General features: G+C 40.5%; 1 protein-coding gene across 6 annotated transcripts in view; it reads right to left on the bottom strand.

Annotated features, from left to right (window-relative positions):
• MAPRE2 (microtubule associated protein RP/EB family member 2) overlaps positions 1-26,196 on the bottom strand; it is a 317,614-nt gene that overhangs the window by 64,936 nt on the left and 226,482 nt on the right. For all 6 annotated transcript variants that reach the window (XM_029591235.1, XM_029591238.1, XM_029591236.1 and 3 more), the window contains one exon: positions 13,144-13,289. In XM_029591235.1, coding sequence (XP_029447095.1) covers positions 13,144-13,289 — 146 coding nt within the window. The remainder of the gene's footprint in view (positions 1-13,143; positions 13,290-26,196) is intronic.

Raw genomic sequence — 26,196 nt, 5'->3', positions numbered from 1 at the left:
CCCAAATGGGATACCTAATGCTATGCTTAAATTATGGCACAGGAAGATTTCTGATTTCATATAGAGAAGGAAACCTCAGAGGGTAAAGAGAAGTTTGAAGTATCAGTCTAAATTAGATGGAGGATGTTGTGTTCCCTATATTAGCTGATATTATGCAGCCTCTCAATTATGTTCAATTGTGGATTGGAATAGAAGAAATCAAAAGCAATGGGTGTCCATAGAACAACATTGGGTCAGTTTAATGCCGCTAACTGTGATGCTGTGGCAACCCCAATACACTGAGATCTATTAAGAATGTGGCACCAAGTACACACAATACATTGCATATTTGGAGACTTTGGTGCAACAAACTTGTGGGACGTAGAGATTACTATTATTTTACGGAATTGCTTCATAACATTTCCTTTCCTCCATGTCTTCCTAGTAATTCTTTCAGGCTCCGGAAATTACACTAAAGGTACCCAATTGTTAATATAAGAAATAAATCTAGCTGCCTGGTGTAAAAAAGCGTGGTGTTGGAAAAAACTGAAAGCTCCAACTATTTCCTCTATGGCTCAGCGATTGGAACGTGTAAGAAGTGTAAATTAACTGCTATATGTCATTAAATGCAGAAATTTAATTCAGTATGGGGGGTTTATTTCAGTTGGAGATCCAATCCAGGTAATAAAAATGTTAAATAACATGTTTATATGCTGCTATGCCTTTTATATTCCCCTTGCTCAGTGATGGCTGACTCTTAGCTCTGCAGTGAACAACCAAATATGTAGACACTTTGATGTTATATGAATGATTCCATGCTGCAGCATATAATGAATAGGGGGAGTGGGGAGGTGGGGATCAGTTTGGGGGGAAGATTTTGTATGAGGTTTGAGTACTACTAATACTGTGTTTTATTGATTTGAAAAAGTTATATATCTAGGATCGATAATTTGTATTGTATAAACTGTGTTTTAAGTATGCTTGTTTTGTCATTCTAGAGACAATGAAAAATTTAAAATGTATGGCATCAACTATCAGGTTCCTGAGCTATACCAAACATTTGGAAATCTCCATTAACAAAAGAAAGTTGGTGATTAATGAGAGAAGGTAATTAATGAGTGGGTAAAGCAAGTTTGTTTATCTGTAAACAGGGTTCTCTGTGGACAGCAGGATAAATTAGTCATTATTTGTGGGTGCCATCATGCAATGGTGATGACACAGACCCATTTTCAGAGCTCAATAAAGACTTTAGTGTTCATGTGTAGGAGTTTCTGCATGGACTCATTGCCTTATGAGCCCTTCAGTCTCTTCCAGAGCTTAAGTGTTAGCAAGGTAGTCAACTCTCTAGGAAAGCAGCTGTGCATTAAGAATGGATAAGTCGTACTGCTAACTCCTGTTTATAATAAGAAAAACTGCTTTCTCCATTGACAAGCAGGCATGAATTAGCCATTAGACATGGGGAATTCCAAGCTGAGGGCTGAAATGAAGAAGCACTTATTTAATACAACGCTGTATAAAACTGCTTGTCCAAAGTTATGCCATCTTATTTATTTAGGCATTTTTATATACCAAACGTATTATATACACTTTACGTCAGTTTACATCAGATTTGGGGACAGTCATTAATGCTTTGTCCCAAAAAGAAAAACGTTAAAATAAATAATTCACCCTATAAATATTAAAAACTCCTAAAAATTCTCAATACTTAAAATTACAAAAATAATAAAATACATAAAATTAATAAAATATCATACTACCGGTAAAATAGGGTTATAGTGCTAATAAAGCAAAATTGCTTACCTTGTAATAGGTGTTATCCCAGGACAGCAGGATGTAGTCCTCACATATGGGTGACGTCACTAACGGAGCCCTAGTGCGGGAAAACTTTCTGTCAAAGTTTCTAGAAACTTTTGACTGGCCCAGTGAGGCCACTGAGCATGCCCAGCATGCTATGATATTCTCTGCCACAGGTATCTCTCTTCAGTCTCTTGAGCTTTAGCAAAAAATAAAATAATAAAAAGTATGAGACCCAACTCCATGGGGTGGCGGGTGGGTTCTGTGAGGACTACATCCTGCTGTCCTGGGATAACACCTATTACAAGGTAAGCAATTTTGCTTTATCCCAGGACAAGCAGGATGCTAGTCCTCACATATGGGTGAATAGCAAGCTATAGGCTGAGTCATTTTGTAGTGAATAACTACTGAAGCATTGTTGTCGAAATGAGTCAGCCGAAGATCACAGCAGGTTGGATATAGAAGGAGTTGGGGTTAAACTGGAAACAAGTTCTTTAAGACAGATTGTCCATAGGTTGAATCTTGTCGTCCTTGTTTATCCAAACAGTAATGAGCTGCAAAGGTGTAAAGAGAACTCCATGTTGCTGCTTTACATATGTCAAGTATTGGCACTGAACGATAGTGTGCTACTGAGGTTGACATTGCTCTTACTGAATGTGCTTTTACTCGCCCTTGGAGAGGAAGGCCTGCCTTTTCATAACAAAATTGTATGCAATCTGCTAGCCAGTTGGATAGAGTATGTTTACCCACTGCTTTACCTGGTTTGCTTGGGTCATAGGAAACAAAGAGTTGATTGGATTTCCTGTGGACTGCAGTGCGGTTTAAGTAGAAAGATAGAGCACGCTTGCAATCCAAGGTATGTAAGGCCCTTTCTCCTTGATAAGAATGAGGCCTTGGAAAGAATGTTGGTAAAACAATGGATTGGTTCAAGTGGAATTCCGTAACTACCTTGGGAAGGAATTTTGGATGTGTATGGAGTACCACTCTGTCATGTAGAAAATGTGTATAGGGTGAGTATGTGACAAGTGCTTGTAACTCGCTAACCCGTCTAGCTGATGTAATGGCTATGAGGAAGATAGTCTTCCATGTGAGAAATTTTAGATCACAGGAATCTATGGGTTCAAAAGGAGAACTCATGAGCCTTGATAAATCCAAATTTAGATCCCATTGTGTGACTGGAGGTCTAATTGGTGGATTGAGTTGAGTTAAACCTCTCAAATTTATTGACAAGAGGTTGTGTAGAGATTGGTGCACCTGCTATCTTGTTATGGTAAGCAGAAATTGCACTTAAATGTACCCGTACAGATGAAGTCTGGAGACCAGATTCTGAAAGATGGTACAAGTAGTCTAGTAAAGAAGTTGTAGGGCAAGTGAAAGGATCGATGTTGTTTTGCTTGCACCACAAAGTAAATCGCTTCCATTTGGAAGCATAGTTCTTTCGTGTTGAAGGTTTACGTGAAGCTATAAGCACTTGAGATATATGGGTTTAAAGATTGAGTGGTTGTAATATCAAGCTTTCAACATCCATGCTGTCAGGGATAGGGATTGAAGGTTGGGATGGCACAGCCAGCCCTGATCCTGAGTTATGAGAGTGGGAGCTACTCCCAGACGAATTGGATCCCTGACTGAAAGATCTAGAAGTGTGGGAAACCATACTTGTCGAGGCCAATACGGGGCTATGAGTATCATGGACCCCTTGTCCTGTTGTAGTTTCACTAAAGTTTTGGTTATGAGTGGTATTGGAGGATACGCGTATAGTAGGTCTGAGTTCCAAGGGCGAGCAAAGGTGTCCTTGGTTGGTTGGTTCTTCTGTTTTTGTAAAGAACAGAATTTGTGCACTTTGTGATTCAGGTGTGATGCAAAGAGGTCTATTGTCTGTTGACCCCAACATTGGAAGATCCTGGTCGCTACCGAGGGATCCAGAGACCATTCGTGTGGTTGGAATTGACGACTGAGTCTGTCCGCCAGTACATTTTGAATGCCCGCCAGATAAGTGGCCCAGAGAAACATTGAGTGTGTTAGGGCTCAGGCCCAAATCTGTGTGGCTTCTTGACAAAGGAGATACGAGCCCGTGCCTCCCTGTTTGTTGATGTACCACATGGCAACTGTGCTGTCCATTTGTATCAGAACAGTCTTGTGTGAAAGGCAGTCCTTGAACGCATGGAGCGCATAACGTATAGCTTGAAGTTCCAGGAAGTTTATTTGAAACATTGCTTCGCTTTTTGTCCAAGTGCCTTGGGTTTGGAGATTGTTTATGTGGGCTCCCCAACCCAATGTGGATGCATCTGTGGTTAAAGTTATCTGTGGGACTGGTTGCTGGAAGGGTAGGCCCTTGCGCAAATTGTTCTTGTTCGCCCACCAAAGTAGAGAAGAACGTAATTGGTGGGTTACTTGAATTAGAGAATGCAGTGGTTGGACGGCTTGAATCCATTGTGACCTTAAAGTCCATTGAGTTACTCTCATGGCTAGTCGTGCCATAGGAGTGACATGAACCGTGGAAGCCATGTGGCCTAATAAAGTTAGAAACTGATGAGCTGTCACTTGATTCTTTGAGTAAATGGACTTTGCTAGAAGGGAAAGTGTCTCTTCTCGATTGTTGGGTAGAAAAGCCCTTGATAGGGTTGTGTTCAAGTCTGCTCCTATGATTTGAAGTAGGTGAGATGGAGTAAGGTGGAATTTTTGATAGTTGATGAGAAAACCCATGGAGTGAAGGAGAGCAATCGTCCGATTTAGAGACGTAAGAGCTCCCTGTTGAGATTGACTTCTGATGAGCCAGTCGTCCAGATATGGGAATACATGGACACTTTCCTTGTGTAAGTGTGCTGCTAATACTGCTAGACATTTTGTAAATACTCTGGGAGCGGAGGCTAGTCCGAATGGTAGAACTCTGTATTGGAAATGTTGATGGCCTACCATGAAGCGCAGGTACTTGCCATGAGGAGGGAATATTGGAATGTGAGCGTAAGCATCTTGAAGATACAGAGAACAAAGCGAATCTCCTGTTTGCAGAAGTGGGAGCATGGTGCCTAGAGAAACCATCCTGAACTTCTCCTTTTTTAGAAATTTGTTGAGATTTCTGAGGTCTAGGATGGGACGTAGGCCTCCAGTTTTCTTTGGAATGAGGAAATATCTGGAATAGAATCCTCTGCCCTGCTGTGTCTGGGGCACTGGTTGAATGGCCCTGGCTCTCAGAAGGGTGGATAATTCTATTTGTAATTGAATTAGTTGAGAATTTTGTTGTGGGCAGGAAGTTGGTGGAAATTCTGGAGGAATTAAAAGGAAATTTAGTTTGTAGCCTCGAGACACTATAGAGAGTACCCATTGGTCTGATGTTATATTTGTCCAATTTGAGTGGAAATAGAATACTCTGCCCCCTACTGGCAGGTCTGGTCAGGGGTTCAGGAGGTGGGTCTGTTCACTGGTTTGATCTTCAAAAACCCGCTGCTGCACCAGTTTGTGGAGGAGGTTGAGTGTGGGTTGTTCTGGGCTGTCTAGATTGTGAACGTTGAGTAGGCCTAGAAGGCCTAGTTCTAGCAGGTTGGGCGTAGTACCTCCTTGGTCTGTAATAAGAACGCCTAGGGTCCCTTCGAGGAAGGCACCGAGAGGACTGTGTTGATGTCTCTTGTGGTAGTTGGGACAATTGTCGTAGGGTCTCTGTGTGATCCTTAAGCTGTTGAACAGCATCCTGGACTTTTTCTCCGAACAAATTGTCTCCGAGACATGGTAAATCTACCAGCTTTTCCTGTACCTCAGGCCTGAGGTCTGAGGCTTTTAACCATGCCCACCTGCGTGCCGTGATTCCTGCTGCTGCTGTTCTTGAGGCAGTGTCAAAATTGTCATAAGCAGCCCTTACCTCATGCTTCCCTGCTTCTAGGCCTTTGGTGACTATGGCCTGTGCTGCTTCCTGAAATTGTGCATGTAGAGAATTTGTGAATTCCTCCATTTGTTTCCAGAGATCTCTCTGATACTGTGTCATGTACAGCTAATAGGCAGAGATTCTGGAAGATAGGAGTGTACCCTGGTAAATTTTCCTGCCAAGGGAGTCGAGGAAGCGATGATCTTTCCCTGGATGAGTCGAGGAGTGTGGACGGACACGCTTTGATTTTTTCTGGGCAGATTCTACTACCACAGACTGGTGTGGTAGTTGTGTTTTTTGAAATCCTGGTGCTGGTTGCACTAGGTAGGTTGTGTCCACACGTTTGTTCACTGCAGATACAGTACATGGGTGCTCCCAAATACAGTGCTGCAAATCTAAGAGCACATCATGGATGGGAATCGCCAATACTTGTTTGGGTGGGTCCACAAACTGCAGAACTTCTAATGTGTGTTGCCTAGAATCCTGTTTGATGAAAGTTTGAAAGGTATTGTGTCCGCCATGTCTTGAACAAAACTGGAAAAAGATAAGTCCTCTGGTGAGGAACTTTTCCTTGATTCTGGAGGCGAGGGGTCTGACAAAGTCCTCAGAAGAGGTGTCTGTCCCTTGATCATCCCAAGAGTCCTCATCATCTTTGTAGGGAGTCTTTGGGGTTGACCTGGGTGGATGGTGAATACCTGATGGTCCAGGTAATGGGTCATCGATGTAAATTGGTGGAGGAACTTGTTCGGTGGGTTTTTGTGGAATTGTATCGATGAATTTGTGATATTTTTGTAGGAGACGTTGGAGGAGAGCTAGATCTTGAGGCTCAGTCTCCTCTGTCGATGGTTGCATCGATGAAATAATAGGTGGCATTGACGCAAGTGTGTACTGGTCTCCTTGGCGTAGACACTGTCGATGGCGGTAACGTCATCGGCACCGATGAAGTGGATGGTATCTGTGCATAGATCGAAGTTGATGCCGTAATAATTCTGGGCTTCGACATCGAATCTCCTCCTGTCGTTGGTGTCAAGATCAACCCCGGCATCAGTGGTACCACCGGCAGACTTGCTGGCATCGATGCTGTAAGCATCGGCATACACGTCGGTACTGAAAGTTGGTCCCTCAAAGCCTGTGAAACCGCTTGTCGAATTAGATCGGACAATTCCGGCTGCACAACCGATGGAGTCAGAGCGGTTGTGGGCGGTGGCGGAGGCTGAGACATGAGATCCTGCGCAGTGTCCTGTGGAGGATCTGGAATGGGTACCTGTATCGGAGTAGGCCGAGGCATTGAGAGCTCTGATGTTTCCTGATGCTTAGGCCGCTTCGCCATCGATCCTTCCTGGGAAGAAGAGTCTGACATCGAGGGGCTTCGATGTCGGTGTCGATGTTTAGACTTGGTTTTATCGATGGATTTTGTCGATGTCGAAGACGATGAAGGAGACGAATGATCTCCCGACGGTCCCAGCCGAGGTGTTTTAGGAATTAACCGCTTAGTCGCTCCAGCCAGAGACTACTTCGATGACTGTGAGGGGGATGGTATCAGTTGCAGGCTAAACAGATGTTCCATCTTTTCCAGCCTGGCCTTCCGGCGTCATCTCCGCGCATTGTGGACAATTATTTACTTCATGTTTATCACCTAGACATAATACACATTCAGTGTGTGGGTCGGTGATCGACATCTTTCTGGCACAAACAGGGCATTTTTTAAATCCTGTTGCCATTTTTCTTCTTTTTCTCAATCAACAGCCGTCGATGAGATTATGAGTAGAAAATTTTTTTACTAAAAAGTAAAAATGAGACTGGGGTACTTACCGGCCGGTAAGAAAAAAAGAACCAGAGAGATTTTGAGAGAGAGAATATCAATAGTTTGACTTATAAGTCAAAAATTAAGTGTTGAGAGAATCTCAATGGCTCCTGTCCCACAATGCTGGCAGCAGCACAGAAAAATGAAGACTGAAGAGAGACACCTGTGGCAGAGAATATCATAGCATGCTGGGCATGCTCAGTGGCCTCACTGGGCCAGTCAAACGTTTCTAGAAACTTTGACAGAAAGTTTTCCCGCACTAGGGCTCCATTAGTGATGTCACCCATATGTGAGGACTAGCATCCTGCTTGTCCTGGGATAAACATTCTTTATCTAATCTAAGTTTCCAGGAGGAGACGCTAAAAAATGTCTTTCTGCATTGTTAAAAGCCTGTGCAAACAACCATGTTTTTAGTTGTTTCTTAAAAGGCTGTATGCTAGCCTCCAATCGTATATTAAGTGGAAGAGAGTTCCAGAGTTTCGGCCCGGCTAGGGAGAGAGCCCTTTCCCTGACTGCATTCAGATGTGCTGATTTGGGAGATGGGACTGGAAGGAGTGCCTTGCCTAAAGACCTTAAATTACGAGAGGGTGTGTGGATGCTAAGGGATACATTTAGCCATTCTGTGTTATTGCCATAGATGGTTTTGTGGATAAGAGTCAAGCATCTGTACTGAATTCGAAAATGAATGGGCAACCAGTGGAGGCTCATCAGAATTGGGGTGATATGGTCGAATTTTTTTTTAATTAGTCAGCAGACGTGCGACAGCATTAAGGGGCGAATGGATGACAGCAGTAGGCCCAAAAGGAGGGCATTGCAGTAATCCAGCTTTGACAATAAGAGAGCTTGAAGCACCGTTCGAAAATCGTTATCATGTAACAAAGGTTTTAATTTCCTTAAAATTTGCAATTTGTAGAAGCCGTCTTTAATTATAGCTTTTATAAAATACTTTAAATTAAGTTCGCTCTCTAGTATAGTGCCAAGATCCCTAACTTCCTGCTTAATATTCAAAGGGGATGGATTTGAACTAATATCTAGTGAGATTTTTTCAGTCACCTTATTACAAATATAAAGAATCTGTTTTTGTGTCGTTAAGCGAAAGTGACGTGTAAGTAGTTGTTTTATGGAACTGGAGGAGCTATCCCACAGTTTTAATGTACTAGTACAGTAGAAAATGTAAAGTACAGTAGAAAATGTATGGGAAGAGCTGGAGAAACTGAAAGTGGACAAAGCCATGGGGCCTGATGAAGTTCATCCCAGGATACTGAGGGAGCTCAGAGATGTGCTGGCGGGTCCGCTGTGTGACCTGTTCAATAGATCCCTAGAAACAGGAGTGGTGCCGAGTGATTGGAGAAGAGCGGTGGTGGTCCCGCTTCACAAGAGTGGGAACAGAGAAGAGGCTGGTAACTACAGACCAGTTAGCCTCACTTTGGTGGTGGGAAAAGTAATGGAGTCACTGTTGAAAAGAGAGAATAGTGAACTATCTACAGTCAGGAGAATTGATGGACCAGAGGCAGCATGGATTCACCAGGGGAAGATTCTGTCAGACAAATCTGATTGACTTTTTTGACTGAGTAACCAAGGAATTGGATCAAGGAAGAGCACTTGATGTCATCTACTTTGATTTCAGCAAAGCTTTTGATACAGTCCCGCACAGGAGACTGGTGAATAAAATGAGAAGCTTAGGAGTGAGTGCCGAGGTGGTGGCCTGGATTGCAAACTGGTTGACGGACAGAAGACAATGTGTGATGATAAATGGAACTCTCTCTGAAGAGAGAGCGGTTTTAAGCGGTGTACCACAAGGATCGGTGTTGGGACCGGTCCTGTTCAATATCTTTGTGAGTGACATTGCGGACGGGATAGAAGGTAAGGTTGGTCTTTTTGCGGACGACACTAAGATCTGCAACAGAGTGGACACGCCGGAAGGAGTGGAGAGAATGAGACGGGATTTAAGGAAGCTGGAAGAGTGGTCGAAGATATGGCAGCTGAGATTCAATGCCAAGAAGTGCAGAGTCATGCAAATGGGGAGTGGAAATCTGAATGAACTGTATTCGATGGGGGGAGAAAGGCTGATGTGCACGGAGCAGGAGAGAGACCTTGGGGTGATGATGTCTAATGATCTGAAGTCAGCGAAACAATGTGACAAGGCGATAGCTAAAGCCAGAAGAATGCTGGGCTGCATAGAGAGAGGAATATCGAGTAAGAAAAGGGAAGTGATTATCCCCTTGTACAGGTCCTTGGTGAGGCCTCACCTGGAGTACTGTGTTCAGTTCTGGAGACCGTATCTCCAAAGAGACAGAGACAAGATAGAGGCGGTCCAGAGAAGGGCGACCAAAAAGATGAATGGTCTTCATCAAATGACATATGAGGAGAGATTGAAGAATCTAAATATGTACACCCTGGAGGAAAGGATGAGCAGAGGTGATATGATACAGACTTTCAGATACTTGAAAGGTTTTAATGATCCAAAGACAATGACAAACCTTTTCCGTCGGAAAAAATCAGCAGAACCAGGGGTCACGATTCGAAGCTCCAGGGAGGAAGACTCAGAACCAACGTCAGGAAGTATGTCTTCACGGAGAGGGTGGTAGATGCCTGGAATGCCCTTCCGGAGGAAGTGGTGAAGACCAGATCTGTAAAGGACTTCAAACGGGCGTGGGATAAACACTATGGATCCATAAAGTCTAGAGGATTGAAGAGTGGGTGGCTCGTGGGAATGACGGCTACTACCTGGAGATAATACCCTTATTCAATAAACATACACACGGTTAATGCGACTCCAACATTGCTCTAAGTTTCAACGGCAAGATGAAACGTGGAAAAAAGGATTTGCATTCACAAAAAAGTGGGGAGTAGCTTGCTTGTTACAGCGGTTACTACCCCAAACCAAATAAGCCCGATACTTCACTTTCAATGCATATCCAGCATAGCTCTCTGCTTCAACGGCAGAGAGAATGAAGAAAAGTGGATCTATATACAGACAACAACCAACAAGGACTGAATTATTTAGTCTGGGTAAACAAATAAGCATGGGTATAGCTTGCTTACTGCAGCAGTTACTACCCCTAACTAATTAAGCTAGATATTTCACTTAGATGCAGTTCCAACACTGCTCTCTACATTAATGGTGGGGGTGGAAGGGAAATAGAACCAAAAGGTTACTAAGAGCCAAGAGTAACAGATAAGTATGAGAAAAAAAAAAGTGCGAAGCTTGCTGGGCATACTGGATAGGCCGTTTGGTCTTCTTCTGCCGTCATTTCTATGTTTTTATGTAATGAATCTTTAATTGGTAGAAGGATCTGAACATAGTCAGCAAATATATAGTGAACTAGTCCTAGACCAGCCAGTAACCTGCACAAAGGGGCCATGTATTCACACTCACAAAGGATTCACACTCACAAAGAGGGGAGTAGCTGGCTTGTTACGGCGGTTACTACCCCAAATCAAATAAGCCTGATACTTCACTTTCAATGCATATACAGCACAGTTCTCTGCTTCAACGGCAGGGGAGAAGAAAAGAGGGTTCGCACTCACAAAGCGGGGAGTAGCTGGCTTGTTACGGCGGTTACTACCCCAAACCAAATGTGCCTGATACTTCACTTTCGATGCATATCCAGCATGACTTTGTTATTCCCCCATGTTATTTGTAAACCGATCTGATATGAATTTCTTTCATGAAGGTCGGTATATAAAAATGTTAAATAAATAAAATAAATAAATGGCTCTCTCCTTCAACAGCATGGGAGAAGACTGATACTTCACGCATATCCAGCATAGCTCTCTGCTTCAACGGCAGGGGAGAAGAAAAACAGCCAATAAGGGCTGTATAACATAGTCTGGGTAAAACAAATAAGCATGGGTGTAGCTTGCTTATTGGCAGGGGAGAAGCTTGCTTATTGGCAGGGGAGAAGAACAACAACCGATAAGGGCTGTATAACATAGTCTGGGTAAAACAAATAAGCATGGGTGTAGCTTGCTTATTGCGGCGGCTACTACCCCTAACTAATCAAGCTAGATATTTCACTTGGATGCAGCTCCATCACTGCTCTCTACATTAAAGGTGGGGGTGGAAGGGAAATAGAACCAAGAGCTAAGAGAAACAGATAAGTATGAGAGAAAAAATGTGTGAAGCTTGCTGGGCAGACTGGATGGGCCATTTGGTCTTCTTCTGCCGTCATTTCTATGTTGGGGATGGGAAGGTGTGCAAGGCGATTAAATACCAATTTTGCATGTCTTACAGAGAAATGAGCCTAAGATGAGCCAATGAAGTCACCATGACTGAATCGTAGGGAATCTCAGACTGACATTTGGTCAAAGGTTAGGGGGGTGGGGAAAGGTTTGGACATAAAAATGAGGAAAAACTCTAGATGGTTGCAAAGGTGGTCTCATAGTGTCTTGCACAGTCTTTCTACAGTTCTTTGGGGGTGCTGTTGGGGTCAAGATCCTTGGGGATGCTTCCAGAGCAGAGCATGGGATTGGGGATGCTTCCAGAGCAGAGCGGGAGGGTCAGTATCTTGTTGGAGGGAGTCAAGGTCTTGTTGGTGGATAAAATGACTTTTGTGACCTATCTTTGCCTGTCACTAAAGACTTTCCCCCTAATATTTTTACATCATTAGCATGTGGGAAGAGGTTTTTTTTATTTATTTATTTATTTTTAACTCCTTCCCTGGCTGTAACCCCCACCTTTTTGTAGGAGACACTGTGGGCTATAAATGTCCATGAAACATGCTTAGAGATTAGAGGGAAGGAGATGCCGAGAGTGGGAAGGAGATACAGAGGAGAAAGTAGGAGCTTCTGTGTTGAAGGTCTTTGCCTCTCCCAAACAGGACTGACCAAGATGGAAGACTTTTGTTGTTGGTCTTTGCCATCCTCCAAGAGGACTGACCAAAAAGACGATTTGCAGTTGTGTTTTTTTGGATTTTAACAAATCTGGAAGGGCAGGCATCTGCCTGGTATCCAGACGGGCTGGGTCATTGATCTTTTTGCCCTAGCTACTAGTCAAAGGCAAGGGTGAAGAGAAGTTCATTGATTTTTGGATATTCCAGTAAAAGTTGCTGGGCCTGTTTTAATTCTTTTGACGATTTTTGACCTAAGGTATTTTTGCTTTCTTTTCCTTATGTATGCATAAATTACATTCAAGCTACCCTACCGTTAAAGGGGAAGGGTTGTTAGATATGGAAGCTGGTGCAGCAGGGAGAAAAATAAGCAGGAGTAATAAAATGGACAAGGAGACTATGGTTTTCCTGATATTGATTTTTTGGATGTTGTTCCTGGTCTTTTCAGTTTTGACTTGGATCCTTATTTTCAAACTAAAGTAAATTTTCTTTTGAATACCAACTGGACTCTAGACTCTTTATTTTCCCCCTTCCCAATGGTGAATGGACAGTGAGTGGAGTGGCTACTGGTAATTCTTTTTTTTTAGTTTTTCTGGCAATTTTAAGTCTCTTCCTGCAACTCTCTTGCCCAGTCTGTGGTAAATCATGGGGTTTTGAGGACTAGATATTTTGACAATGCCAAGGGCCCAGAAAGTTGATCTTTTCCACCCTGCTAGACCCACCCCCGACAAACACAGCTCCTCAGGATGCAGCTGACCAGTCATACAGGAACCCATAACACTCTGCTTCCAGGGGGAGGAGGAAGAGCCTGCTTGTGTTTTAACTACTTTGAATATTTTTGTGGATTTGGTTGAAGGAGCAGAATACAAATGTCTTACCTTATCAACATTCATCCTTTTGAATGATGCTTGCAGCAATTTAAAATTGTGAATGTACTCGTGCTCTAGCTTTGCTTGAAATTTCACTTTTTTCAGACTAATGCACCCAGGAAACAACATATCCATGAATTGGCAGTAAGCAGCACCTGGAAAAAGAATATATTCATATTAATCTGAGCATGCCCTGCCGTGATAAAGTAGCATGCTAAAAAAACCAGGACAGAAATATTCATTGTGATACCATACGTTAAGGATCAAATTCAAATCTCTATAATAGAAGTGAATGGGGCCAAGCGTTTTGTAAAGATGTGCAGCCATGCCAGCAATACTGAATAAGATTCAAACTAGTAATATAGGTGTATAACAGAGACCTTCATTTTCAGTTTTTATTTTATTTTCCAAGGAATTTATCAGTGTTTATTATAAATGAACAAAAACAGGAAAACTTCAGTGGGAAAATATGAATTTTCCCCACAAATTTGCTCCTGTGTTTTTTCGTTATAACAAACACTAATAAATTAAAAGGTCCCTACTCATAGGATATATACCCTCAAAATGGTTCTCCTACAACTGCATAAATAAATACTCCTTCACTTGCCTAGAAATTTACGGGATGCTAATTTTCAAAAGAATGAGATACTTCCTGCATACATTGACATTATGATTGTTAGACTTTTTCTTCAGATAATATTCCATCGGTTCTTTAATTCAATGGCTGTTTGATTCCAAATGTGTCTAAAGAATCTCTGCATGTGGCTGGAGTCTGATTTGTTGTTTCGTCAGAAGTGAAGGCAATAGTGCAAGGGACCCCTTCTTAAACTACATTTGCTGCGGTGGCTGAAACCTCCGCTAAACCCTAGAAACCTCAAGACTGTGCTGTACGTGTTGATCGTGACCTCTTTGGACTATACTAATTCTATCTATATCAAGCTCCCCAACACCACCAGGACATTACAGCTGGCACAAAACACTAGTATCTGGGAACATATTACACCCATGTTACAGTCAGTTCACTGGTTTCTCATACAGTGGAGGGTAAAATACTAGGTTATAATGTTGATCCATAAGCTATTAAACAATAACTCCATGGATCACTTCTTTCCCAGGCCTCGAGATCATCCTATTGTGAGCTGCTACAGATTCCTTTGGCCCGATCTGCCCACTTTACAGAGACTCAAGAGAGCTTTTTCAGTGGCTGGTCCCATGCTCTGGAACATATTAACTGAAATCCTGCAGTATTTAGGTTGTACTCAGCAATTCAGAAAGCAGTTGAAGACTATTTTGATTATTCTAGTTGAGACCTGATTTTATCCACCGAGTCTTTTTTATTTATTGTATGGAAAGTAGACCAGTATACTGTATGTAAAACAGTGTTTGTTTAACTTATATTTTAATTACCAGTATGTGTATTTTTATGTACCTTGCCTTGAATGATAGTTAAGGCAAGAATAATTTTTTTTAAATAAATAAATATGTGTATGTTCCTACTCTGTCATTCTGTAATAAGACCTCATTTGGAATACTGTGTATAGTTTTGGAGACTGCATCTTCAAAAGGATATAAACCATTTGAAGTTGGTCCAGAGGGTGGCTACTAAAATAATCAGTGATCTTCAGTCTAAAGCATATGGGGACAGACAAAGATCTAAACAAGTATCTCTAGAGGAAAGATGGGATGGAGAGATATAAGAGACATTTAAATATCTTCATGGTGTACCTCTTTCAAAGGAAAAGAGGCTCTAAAACAAGGGGTCATGGCAGGAGCGTGGAAATAAAGTAGACTAAGGAGTAATGAGGAATTATTTGTTTTACAGAGAGGATAGCAGATGCCTGGAACAGCTTCCTTGTGGAGGAAGTGGAAACAAGAACAGTATCTGAATTCAAGAAAGCATGGGATAAACACAGAAAATCTCTAAGGGAGTGGAAGGGTCTGTGAAGCTGAATAGTTGGTGTGGTTGAGCAGATTTGATATAGTCTATCATCTTTTTTTCTGCCATCATGTTTCTATGCTTCTAACACACTACTACACTATTTTCAAAATCCTTTCTCCACTTTCAAGGCCCTCGAAGAATGGGCACAATCCTACCTCAATAACTGTATCTCCCTTTACATATCCACCCAGCCACTGCGATCATAAACCCAAGTTTGGATAGCGAAACCAGGTCCCAGTGAAATCCCACTGTCCAACACCAGAAAAAGAACTCTCTCAGGATCCATCTTCACCTTCTGGAACACTGCCACTTTACACCAGACCTCCTCACATTCAGGAAACTATTGAAAACCAGGCTGTTTGAAATAGCCTTCAGACTCAGACAGGTCCTGAATTCTTAATTCAGATGCCTAACCTCAGTCTCCCTGACTTACAAGGTCTCCAGAGACTCTCTTAGTCTAATATTCCTCTATAATTATACCAAACTCATTTTTTGTATTTGGAATCTAAATGGTTTGTATTTCAATATTTATAGTAGTATGTCTTTCCTTTCTATTTACAATGCCTGTTTATAATATCCTATTTATATTACCTAACTTTAGCCGCATGCTATAATGTTTACTGCCTGAAATGTAAGGCCAAAATGTTTGCTGTGATATGCTTTGAACCCTTCAGCTGGAAAAGCAAGATAAATGATGATGACCACTGAAAGACAAACCATCTCAGGAGATTCATTATAAATATAGCATTTAATACATTATTTTTAAGAAATGTATTCCTGCATGGATTTAAGATAAGATGTACTCAAAGATATGTTAAGCAGAGAAACAATTAGGCAGTCAAATCCATTTTTAACACTGTTACTAAATAGGAGTGGGGAGAACCTAAAACAAGTCCACCACAACTTTTGTCTGATTTCCAGCAAGTCTCACTACATAAATCAAATATTAAGCACAGAGAAAATACTTTGGGACAAATCATGTTTTTATGCACATAAAATATGTTTTTTTGTATTCTCAGATTTGTTTTTTTTTAAAGGGGCAACCTGGAATCAAAATAACAGGCTCTAGAGGGTAATGGTGTTGGGTTTCACTCTTTGTAGAGATTCCTCAGGACAGATTGGCATCAGGAGTCTCTGTCCAACTACTAGTACAATGTGAATGTATGGAGAGAATTCCACATTGCAGCTTTGCAGATCTCCTTTATAGAGGCTGATTACAGATTGGTTACCAACACTAACATGGCTGTAACACTACTGAGCCTTGATGAGACTCAACAAATTTAGGCCTGCCTGTGCATAATAAGGAGATGCAATCTTCTAACCAATTTGAAAGTGTGTGCTTGGCAAAGACAATCCCAGGTTTGTTAGTGTTAAAAAGCCAGGTGGACTTTTAAGGGCTTCAGTTTGCTCCAAATAAAAGGCCAAGGTTCTTTTTCAGTCCAAACTGTATATCGCTTGCTCACCTTTGTGAACATGTGGCCTGGGAAAGAATGCTGGAAGGAAAATTCATGATTTCAATTATATCCCTAAGGTGCTCTTCTCTTTTGTTCAAGATCTCATTAAACCAGAAAATTCAAATTTTGGACATGAAAACACAAAGGCTAAATGCGACGAGCTTACCTCGTTTTTTGTTTTTTTTTTTAACAACAAGGTGCAAAAACTAACAAACACCATTCCCCAAACATCAGATCAAAAGATTTTGTTAATATGACTTCTGTTAATTTATGGTCCACATCTGACATGGTATCCTCAACCAAAATTGAGCGTATTATTAAAAGGATGAATCCAGTTGTCATCCACAAAATGCAATCCCGATTAAACAATTAAAAATGATATCAAATATTACTGACAAACCTTTTGCTGATATTGTAAATCTCTCTCTTAAAGAAGGAAAATTCCCAAACAGCCTAAAATTTGCAGTTGTAAAACCAATTTTAAAAAACAAGAATGCAGACATCAATTTTAAGTAATTTCAGACCTATATTAAACCTTTCTTGTTTAGCCAAGTGCACTGAAAAAGTAGTACAGAAGCAGTTAAATTTTACTGATGAAAATGTTTTATATCCATTCCAATCTGGTTTTAAAATATTTTTTAGTACTGAAACACTTTTAATTGCATTTACAGATACTGCTCTTAGAGATATAGACTCAGGTAAATCCTATTTGATTATGCTAGATATATCCACAGCGTTTGATACTGGTAATCATAATATACTAATTGACAGACTTACAGAAATTGGAATACCTGGAAAAGTTCTTTCCTGGTTTAAATCTTCTCTTTATGACCACTCTTATTGTGTTAAGCTTGGAACATCCAAGTCCGATAAAATTTCCCTTACATCGAGAGTCCCGCAAGGTTCGTCACTGTCGGCTACATTGTTTAATGCTTATAAGTTACCACTCTGTAAACTATTAGCAGGCATAGGCTTAACTTTTTATATTTATGCAGATGATGTCCAGATTCTTCTTCCTATGAACAACTCTATTAAAAAATACCCTAAAACTCTGGGGTACATATCTAGCTTCCATTCAGCAATTACTTTCACATAGGAAATTAGTATTAAATAATCAAAAAAACAAACTAATGTATTTAAGCAATAGACCAGTAATAACAATTATATCATATATTATTGATTCTGCAACTCTGACTATAGTGAATTCAGTTCGAGATCTAGGAGTGATGTTGGATTCAGAATTAAACATGAGAACAAATATTAGTAATATGATCAAAGATTTTTTTTAAGCTACACATTTTTAAAAAACTGAGACCACATCTGCATTTTAATGATTTTAGAACAGTTTTATAGGCACTACTTTTTTTCTAAATTGGATTATTGTAATGCCTTGCTTTTAGATCTTCGTGATACTACATTGCAATTTTTACAAAATGCTGCTGCCAGAGTTTTAACTGGCATAAAGAAATTTGATCATATTATTCCTTTGCAAAAAGTGTTACACTGGTTACCCATAAAATACAAAATAGATTATAAAGTGCTTTGCCTTATACATAAATCCATCAATAACGCTAATACTGAATGGTTGAATGCATCCTTATGAATTCACACACCTCAGAGAAATTTACGATCAGCGAATAAGGGTTTGTTAACAAGTCCTCCGGTAAAATCTGCCCATTTGACTAAAGTTAGAGAGAGAGCAGTGTCTGTAGCAGGCCCAAACTTATGGAACTCTCTTCCTAGTGAATTGAGGCTTCAACCTAATTATCACACTTTTTTAAAAGATCTTTACAAAGGCTTAAGTGAGTGTGTTATATTTTAGACTTTTATCTAAGGCTGTGTTATGAACATATGGAGAGACTACTGCTTTATTTTATTTTCATTATGTTTTATCAATGTTATTTTATACTTTTTATTTCTATTCTTAGTGTTACCTGTCTTCATATTTTCAGTTTAACTATTATTTTTTATGACATGTTTTATCCTAATTTTCGATTTTTTTGTATACTGCATATGAGTTTTAAAATGAACTTTTGTATAGTAATTATTTTTGATATTTGTGAACCAGTTTGATTGAGTACAGAATATTGGTATACAAAATATAATAAAATAAAAATAAATAAAAAATTGATTGCTTGAGGTGGAAGTCTGACACTGTGAAAATAGCAAATCCACTCTATTGTGAAAAAACTTGGGATAAGGAGGATAACTCACTACTAGGGCCTGGACTCGCTGACTTCATGTGGTGAAGTGACTTAAACATGACCTTGTAGGTCAGGTACTTCAGGTCACGTCTACTGGCTGAAAGGGAGTTTTCATCAACTAGATTGAGATTCCAAGTCACAGTAAGAAGCTTCATGAGTGGTTTCAAATAAAGAAAGCCAAGCATAAAAAGGATAACTAAAGGCTGTATACAAATTTACCTTTTACATGGTAGTAGTAAATGCTAAATGTACTGAGGTGAATCCTGAGTTGGTCTTAAGACCTGACTCAAAGATGCAGAAGGTAATCAAGCAAATTTGTGAGGAGTAGGAGAAAGGATCTCAGGCTTTCCCATCATACCATAAGGCAAAACTTCTCCTCTTAAACTTGTAGGGCTTCCTTGTGGAAAAAATCCTGGAAGCCACAAGAATATAAGACACGTCTTTGGGAAGATTCAGGGGTTGAACAGCTTCACTTAGCATTCAGGCTGTGAGGGCCAGGGATCTGAAGATGGGGATAGTACAACAGCACCTCGATCTTGAGTGATAAGGAAGTCTGATTATATTCTTGGTGACATCTCCTACAGGAGTAGAAACCAAAGCTGTCTCAGCCAATAGGGAGCTATGAAAATCATAGTCCCCCCCGTCCTCTTCTAATTTACATTAAGTTCTTTGCTACTACAGGAATTGGAGAATAAGTGTTTAGTAGACCCTGACACCAATTCAGGGCAAAGGCATCTGAGGCTAGCTTGCCTCCAGTCTCCCTTCTGAAGCAAAAAAGTAAGACTTTATGCTCAGAAGGGTGCAAACAAATCTACCATGGGTGTGCCCCACTTGCAGAATATCTGGTTTGCTACCTTCCTCCCCTATCCAGGGACTATTTGTGGGGTTTCAGGACTCTACTCAGTCTGTCTGTCTGTCTGTCCAGATATTCTCCTCACCTGCCAGAAATATGGCTCAGAGATAGATCCCAAGGAAGGAGCACAGTCCTGAATTTGGACAGTCTTCTGACCCAGAAGGTACAATCCCATTTCTCCCTGCTTGTTGATGTAGTACATCCCTAACTGCCAGCCCAAGTTGAACATATCCTGTGGTTAGGACAACTTCCACTGTAGGAATTTAGAAGGCTATTCCTTAGACCAGATTGGATCAAGTCAAGCACCCAGACAAGCGTGGAAAGGCCTAAATAGTGTTGCAGTCCATAGGCTGCTATCAGTTCTATTAACACAACTTTTATTGAGGGAGAACAAACCCAAAATAGGAAATGAGAGGGCTTGAATGACTTCTGCTGTCTTCAGAGAAGAGCTGTTACAGGTAAACGATTTTTCTTTCTCTGAAGATAAATTAGGCTCATGAAGTCACACAAATGGATTCCCTATTTTCCTGAAGTAAGAATTGTTTTCAACTTAAAAGGGGAAAATAAGACCACTAACAAATAGGAAACAGATGTTTGGTAAAACCCTATTCTATTTTGCTATGTATCTATATTATATTTACATTTTATAATATGGAAAATAACCCAAAATAATATATGGGCCCTCTGGGGGATGGAACTGGACTCTACCTCACAAAGTGGCTAGGGAGGACAGAAAGTCCGAACCCACTATCTCAAGAGGCCAGATCTAAACAGTAATAAGATGTCAATCTTGCAAATCACCTCAATGAAAGTAGACCATAGGTGGGCAGCCGATGGCGCCATTACCCTAACATTATGGACCTTGCATACCCCTCTATTTTTATTTATTTTATTTAAATTCTTTTACTATACCGATACTCAAGACGAGGTCTTATCATACCGGTTTACAATAGAACATGGGGAAACCAATTAACAATTAAGTAGAAGGTAAAGTTACATTAAACAGGGAGCGAGAACATGGGAGTTGGAAGACGGGAAAGATTATTAACACGATAACTGGAGAGTGATAAAATAATCAACGAAAAACAATATAGTAGCGAGACATAAACAGAGATTTATCCTAAGGAGATTATTAACATAATATATCCTGTGGGATGGGAGACATGGGAAGGTGAGCCGGGGGGGGGGGGGGGGGGGGGGGGAGGGATTAGGGAAGAGGTCGAAGGGTGAGAGTCAATGTTGGTTGATAGAGGATTCCTTCAGCGGTAAGCTTGTGTGAACAGTCAGGTTTTCAGTTTCTTTCTGAAGGAGAGATGGCATTGTTCCTGGCGTATATCTGGGGGAAGCGAATTCCAATGGAGCGGATCTGCTGTCGAAAGTGCTCGCTTGTGAATAGAGTTGTGGACCAAAGATTTGTTGGGGGGGGGCCTTGAGCGAACCTTTGTAGGCGGTTCTGATCGGCCTATCGGAAGTATGTAGCAAGACCTTACCCTCTAAGCTAAAGTCTTGCTAGGCAAAGCAGGAAATCTAATCAGTACAGAGCACCACCCTATTATAATGAAATTTAGCTTAAGGTGAATAAGTCATTAGGGCTTTGAGCTCACTGACTCTGTGAACTAAAGTGATTGCCCCCAAAAAAGTAGTTTTCAAGGTCAGGTACTTTATCACACGAGTCCAGAAACTCAAGTAGGCTTTTCATCAACTAGTTAATCATACTGGATGACCCATGACACTGCAGGAAATGTAACAGGCTTCAATTGAAGAAGGCCTTACATAAATTGAACTAAGGCTATACAGAAATGGATTTCCTTCTACATACTGGTGATAGGTACCAACCGTACTGAGGTGAACGCTGACACAGTTGGTGTTAAGGCCAGACTGAAAGATGTAGAAGGTATTCAAGCAATTTTTGTGTGGGACAAGAGAAAACATCTAGGGCCTTTCCAAGACTGCAAACGACCTCCATTTAACACTATAAGACCTTCTGGTGGACTCCTTCCTGGAAGCCATATGACTTCAGACACCTTTTCAGACAGACCAAGAGATCTTATTACTTCCCCCTAACATATGGAATGTGAGGGCCAGAGACAAGATGTTAGCGTGGAGCAATTATCTTATTCTGAGCGATCAGGGTTGGGAAAGTTCTCAACGATCATTTTCTGCAGGGACAAGTCACAAAGAAGCAAAAAAACAGCTACATCTCAGCCAAGAGTGATTTATGAGAACCACAGTTAAGAACATAAGAACTAGGGAACCATAGTTCCCTAGTCTTTTCTGTGTGTTAAGGTTTTGGTGATCAGAGATAATGGAGAATATGGGTACAAATGACCGATCTTCTAATGAAAGAAGGCTTCTGCTGCTATTCTGCCTGTTAATCGCTTCTGGGAACCAAAAATGTGTACCTTCTTGTTCAGGGTTGTCAAACAGATCTACCTTGAGTGTGCTCCATTCAAAAAGGTTTTGTTTGCCACATCCTTATCTAGGGACTTCTTGTGGGGTACAAGCGGCAATTAAGGTAGTCTGGAAGGATGTTCCCTTTTCCTGTCAGAATAGGGTCATACTGTGAGAGAGGGTCATACCGTGAGAAAGGATCCCATTCCACATCCTGACAGTACCGATAAAGGAGGATGGAACCTCTTCTTCCCTGCTTGTTCAGGTACAACATATCTGCCTGGTTGTCTGTCTATACGGGGACAAATTTGTCACTAGACTTTTAAAAGTTTTTTTGAGAATGGACCCACTCTAAATTTTCTTGGGTCCAATCCCAAGTTGAAACAGGTTTGAGCATCAAACCTGAACTGCCATGCCTGGCACCGAAGGGGGGCTTCAATAGGTGATGTCCTTGACACTGGATGCTTGGTGCACCATGTGAGCATCTCCTTGATCCTCCTGCCAGATCAGTCTTAAAAAGTGCAGATAACAATACTGGGTAAGACCTAGTAGAAGTGATGCCTTTCATGGCTCTCTGGAGGTCAGAGCCTAGAGCTGCAGACTGAACTTTGGCAGACAGACACAGCTTAGTTTGGGAGGCATAGCAATGGTAGCAACAATAACATCATCACTGGCTAATTTATTTATGGCAAATTTTAATAAAAGGTGGATTTCATTATCGTAGAATGTATTTTTTTGTGGAAAAGATTAATCGATGACATTTTATTGTTGTAAAAGGAAACTATTGAACAATTAAAGTCTTTTCACACATGGTTAAATACCTGTGACAACAATATATAATTCACTATGATGTACAATTCCAAGGAGATTGCTTTTTTTGGATATGGTTGTCAATTTTGATAGAATAGACTTCCGTAAAGAACATAAGAAATTGCCATATTGGGTCAGACATGGGGTCCATTAAACCCAGCAACCTGTTTCCAACAGTGGCCAATTCAGGTCACAAGTACCTGGAAGGTACACATACATTAAACAGATCCCATGCTACTAATACTGGTAAATAAACAGTGGTTATTCCCTAAGTCAACTTGACTAATAACAATTTATGGGCTTCTCCTCCAGGAACTTGTCCATCTCTTTTTTAAACCCTGCTAAGCTAACTGCCTTAACTACATCCTCTGAAAACAAATCCTATAGCTTAATTGTGCACTGAGCGAAAAAGAATTTTCTCTGACTCGTTTTAAATGTGCTACTTGCTAATTCATAAAGTGCACCCTAGTCATATTATCTGAAAGAGTAAAAGATTCATATTTTCCCATTTTAGACCTCTCATGATTTTGTAGACTTCCATTATATCCCCCCTCAGCCATCTTCTCCAAACTAGACAGCTCTAACCTCTTTAGCCTTTCCTCATTTCAGTTGCCTTTCCTCATTTCAGTTGCCCTTCTCTGTACTTTTCCCAGTGCATCTATATCTTTTTTGAGATGGGGGCGACTAGAACTGAACACAGTACTTAAAGTGCGGTCTCATCATGGAGCAATACAGAGGCATTATGACAATTTCTATTTTATTCACCATTCCCTTCCTAATAATTCTTAATATTCCGTTTGCTTTTTAGACTGCCGCAGCACACTGAGCGAAGATTTCAACATATTGTCCACTATGATGCCTAGATCTTTTTTCTGGGCTGTAATTCCTAATATGGCATCTAATATAGTGTAACTACAGCATGAGTTATTTTTTCCTATATGTATCACTTTGCACTTGTCCATGTTAAATTTCATCTGTCATTTGAATGCTCATGCTTCAAAACTCGCAAGGTTCTTCTGCGATTTATCACTTTCCACTTGTGATTTAACTACTCAGAATAATTTTGTGTCATCTGCAAATCTGATCACCTCACTCTGCGTTCCCTTTCCAGATCATTAATAAATATATTAAAAAGCACAGGTCTAAGTACAGATCCTTATCTCCACTGAAAAAAATGATCATTTAATCCTACTCTGTTTCCTGTCTTTTAACCAGTGTTTAAGAAAAAGACAGATTGCAATGTATTTTTACATTATATTAGTGCATATCCTCAGTCTTTGAAAAACAGTTTGCCATATTCCCAATTTTTGAGGTTCAGGAGATGTTAATGAATACATTTCAAAGCATTTTTCATATAGTTTATTTCAAAGAAGTTATCCTGCACGATTGATTAAAAATTCATTTAAGAAGGCACTTTTTCATGTTGAGTTTTTATTAACCAGTCCAGTCAAATAAATTAGTCAAATAAATTAGTTATTAACCAGTCCAGTCAAATAAATTGTAAATACTTTAAAACCTGTGTTTTAAAGTATTTACAAAGAGACGCCCAAGTTTCAAGTTTCATTTGTTTAGGTCATATCCTTATCTGAAGAATCATCATTTGCTATAGCTTTCAGAAGAGGCCAAAATTTGAAAGAAAGTTTAAGCCTTTCCTATTTTGCTAACGTGAAACCCATGACTATGGATTTGGAACAGTTTAACACAGTAGAATCTTTTCTAGTGACCATCAAGATACTGCACTGGAAAAATTTGTTTCATGCTGCAGGTAGGAAGAACTCAAGACAACACATGGATTGCTAAGATAAGTTCATTCAACTTGATAACATTTTGAAATAGCTTCATAACCGCAAGAGCTAGAATAAAAAGAATATACAGATTTGCAAGAGGATTTCATTGATAACATTTTGGATACAAAAGCATCAAAAACTAGCAACAAGAGATTTTTTTTGACTTATGATTATTGGAAGACGCTGTGGATGGACACTTTCAGCCTTCCTCATGTGCAGGTAGATTTTAAAAGCATTGCTTGAAAAAAAAAAAAAAAAACGGCCCCATACACATTTTTTGGGCTATGCTTAACCCCCGAATTTTGCAAGTCTGAGCATGGCAATGCCTACCATGTTACCTGCGTAACTTTACTACTGGTTTTGATGAGGCGCAAGTCTGGAGATTTTGGGCCAGAGGGATCATGAACACTGGGGAGGGGGAGGGGGAGAAGGAGATGGGGAGAGAGACAGCGCGCGCATTTCTGATAGAGAGACAATCTGACACTCATATATATATATCTCCCATTGTAAGAGGGACACTTTCAAACTCAGGGCAGGTTTTGAGGGGGTTGGTGCTACACTGGTCTGCCGAGCGTGCAAGAGTTTGTAGACTCTTGTAACACTGCCCCCTCCCAAAAAAAAAACCCACCCTGAGTTGAAAGCACCCCTCTTATAGTGGGAGATATATAAAGTGTTAGATTGTCTCTCTTCCCCCCCCCGGTCACTTGTGCGTATTCGCGTAAAGGCTCCACACATACACGTGGTAGAGATATTTTAAATGATATGCGTGTACTTGCATACACAATATAAAATTAAGCGGACTTTTGCTCACTTGCCCAATATATGTGCACTCCTTTTAAAATTTACCTGTTGGAGTCTTCCTATTTTAAAAAAAAAAAAAATTTTTTTAATTCTCTCATTGATAATACTGGTAAAGTGAGGTTTTTGAATTATTAGTACAGAAGCAGCAAGAACAAGGCAGAAAGGATTTTTGTAGAAAAAAATTCAAGTCTGAGGTAAAAAAAAAAAATAGAAGAGAAATGAAGTAAACATTTGTGCTTTAGCTCGGACAAAAAATGATTAGGAGGTTCACAAGGCAACAGCCACACAGGAGCTCCAGCACATGCTCAGTAGAGCTCAAAGCTCTACAGCTTGGAGAGACAAGTCCATTCAGTGCACAGAATAACGTCATTCACAACATAGAAACATAGAAACATAGAAATGACGGCAGAAGAAGACCAAATGGCCCATCTAGTCTGCCCAGCAAGCTTCACACATTTTTTTCTCTCATACTTATCTTTTTCTCTTAACTCTTGGTTCTATTTCCCTTCCACCCCCACCATTAATGTAGAGAGCAGTGATGGAGCTGCATCCAAGTGAATACCTAGCTTGATTAGTTAGGGGTAGTAGGGGTAGTAACCGCTGCAATAAGCAAGCTACACCCATGTTTATTCCCTTTACCCAGACTATGTCATACAGCCCCTATTGGTTGTTTTTCTTCTCTCCTGCCGTTGAAGCGGAGAGCCATGCTGGTTATGCATTGAAAGTGAAGTATCAGGCCCTTTTGGTTTAGGGTAGTAACCGCCGTAACAAGCCAGCTACTCCCTGCTTTGTGAGTGCGAACCTTTTTTTTTTTTTTTCTTCT

Source organism: Rhinatrema bivittatum, chromosome 2, assembly GCF_901001135.1.
Source record: "Rhinatrema bivittatum chromosome 2, aRhiBiv1.1, whole genome shotgun sequence".
Taxonomy (NCBI): Eukaryota; Metazoa; Chordata; class Amphibia; order Gymnophiona; family Rhinatrematidae; genus Rhinatrema; species Rhinatrema bivittatum.
The sequence above is the reverse complement of the archived record's forward strand: the minus strand, read 5'-3'. Positions and strand labels throughout refer to the sequence as shown.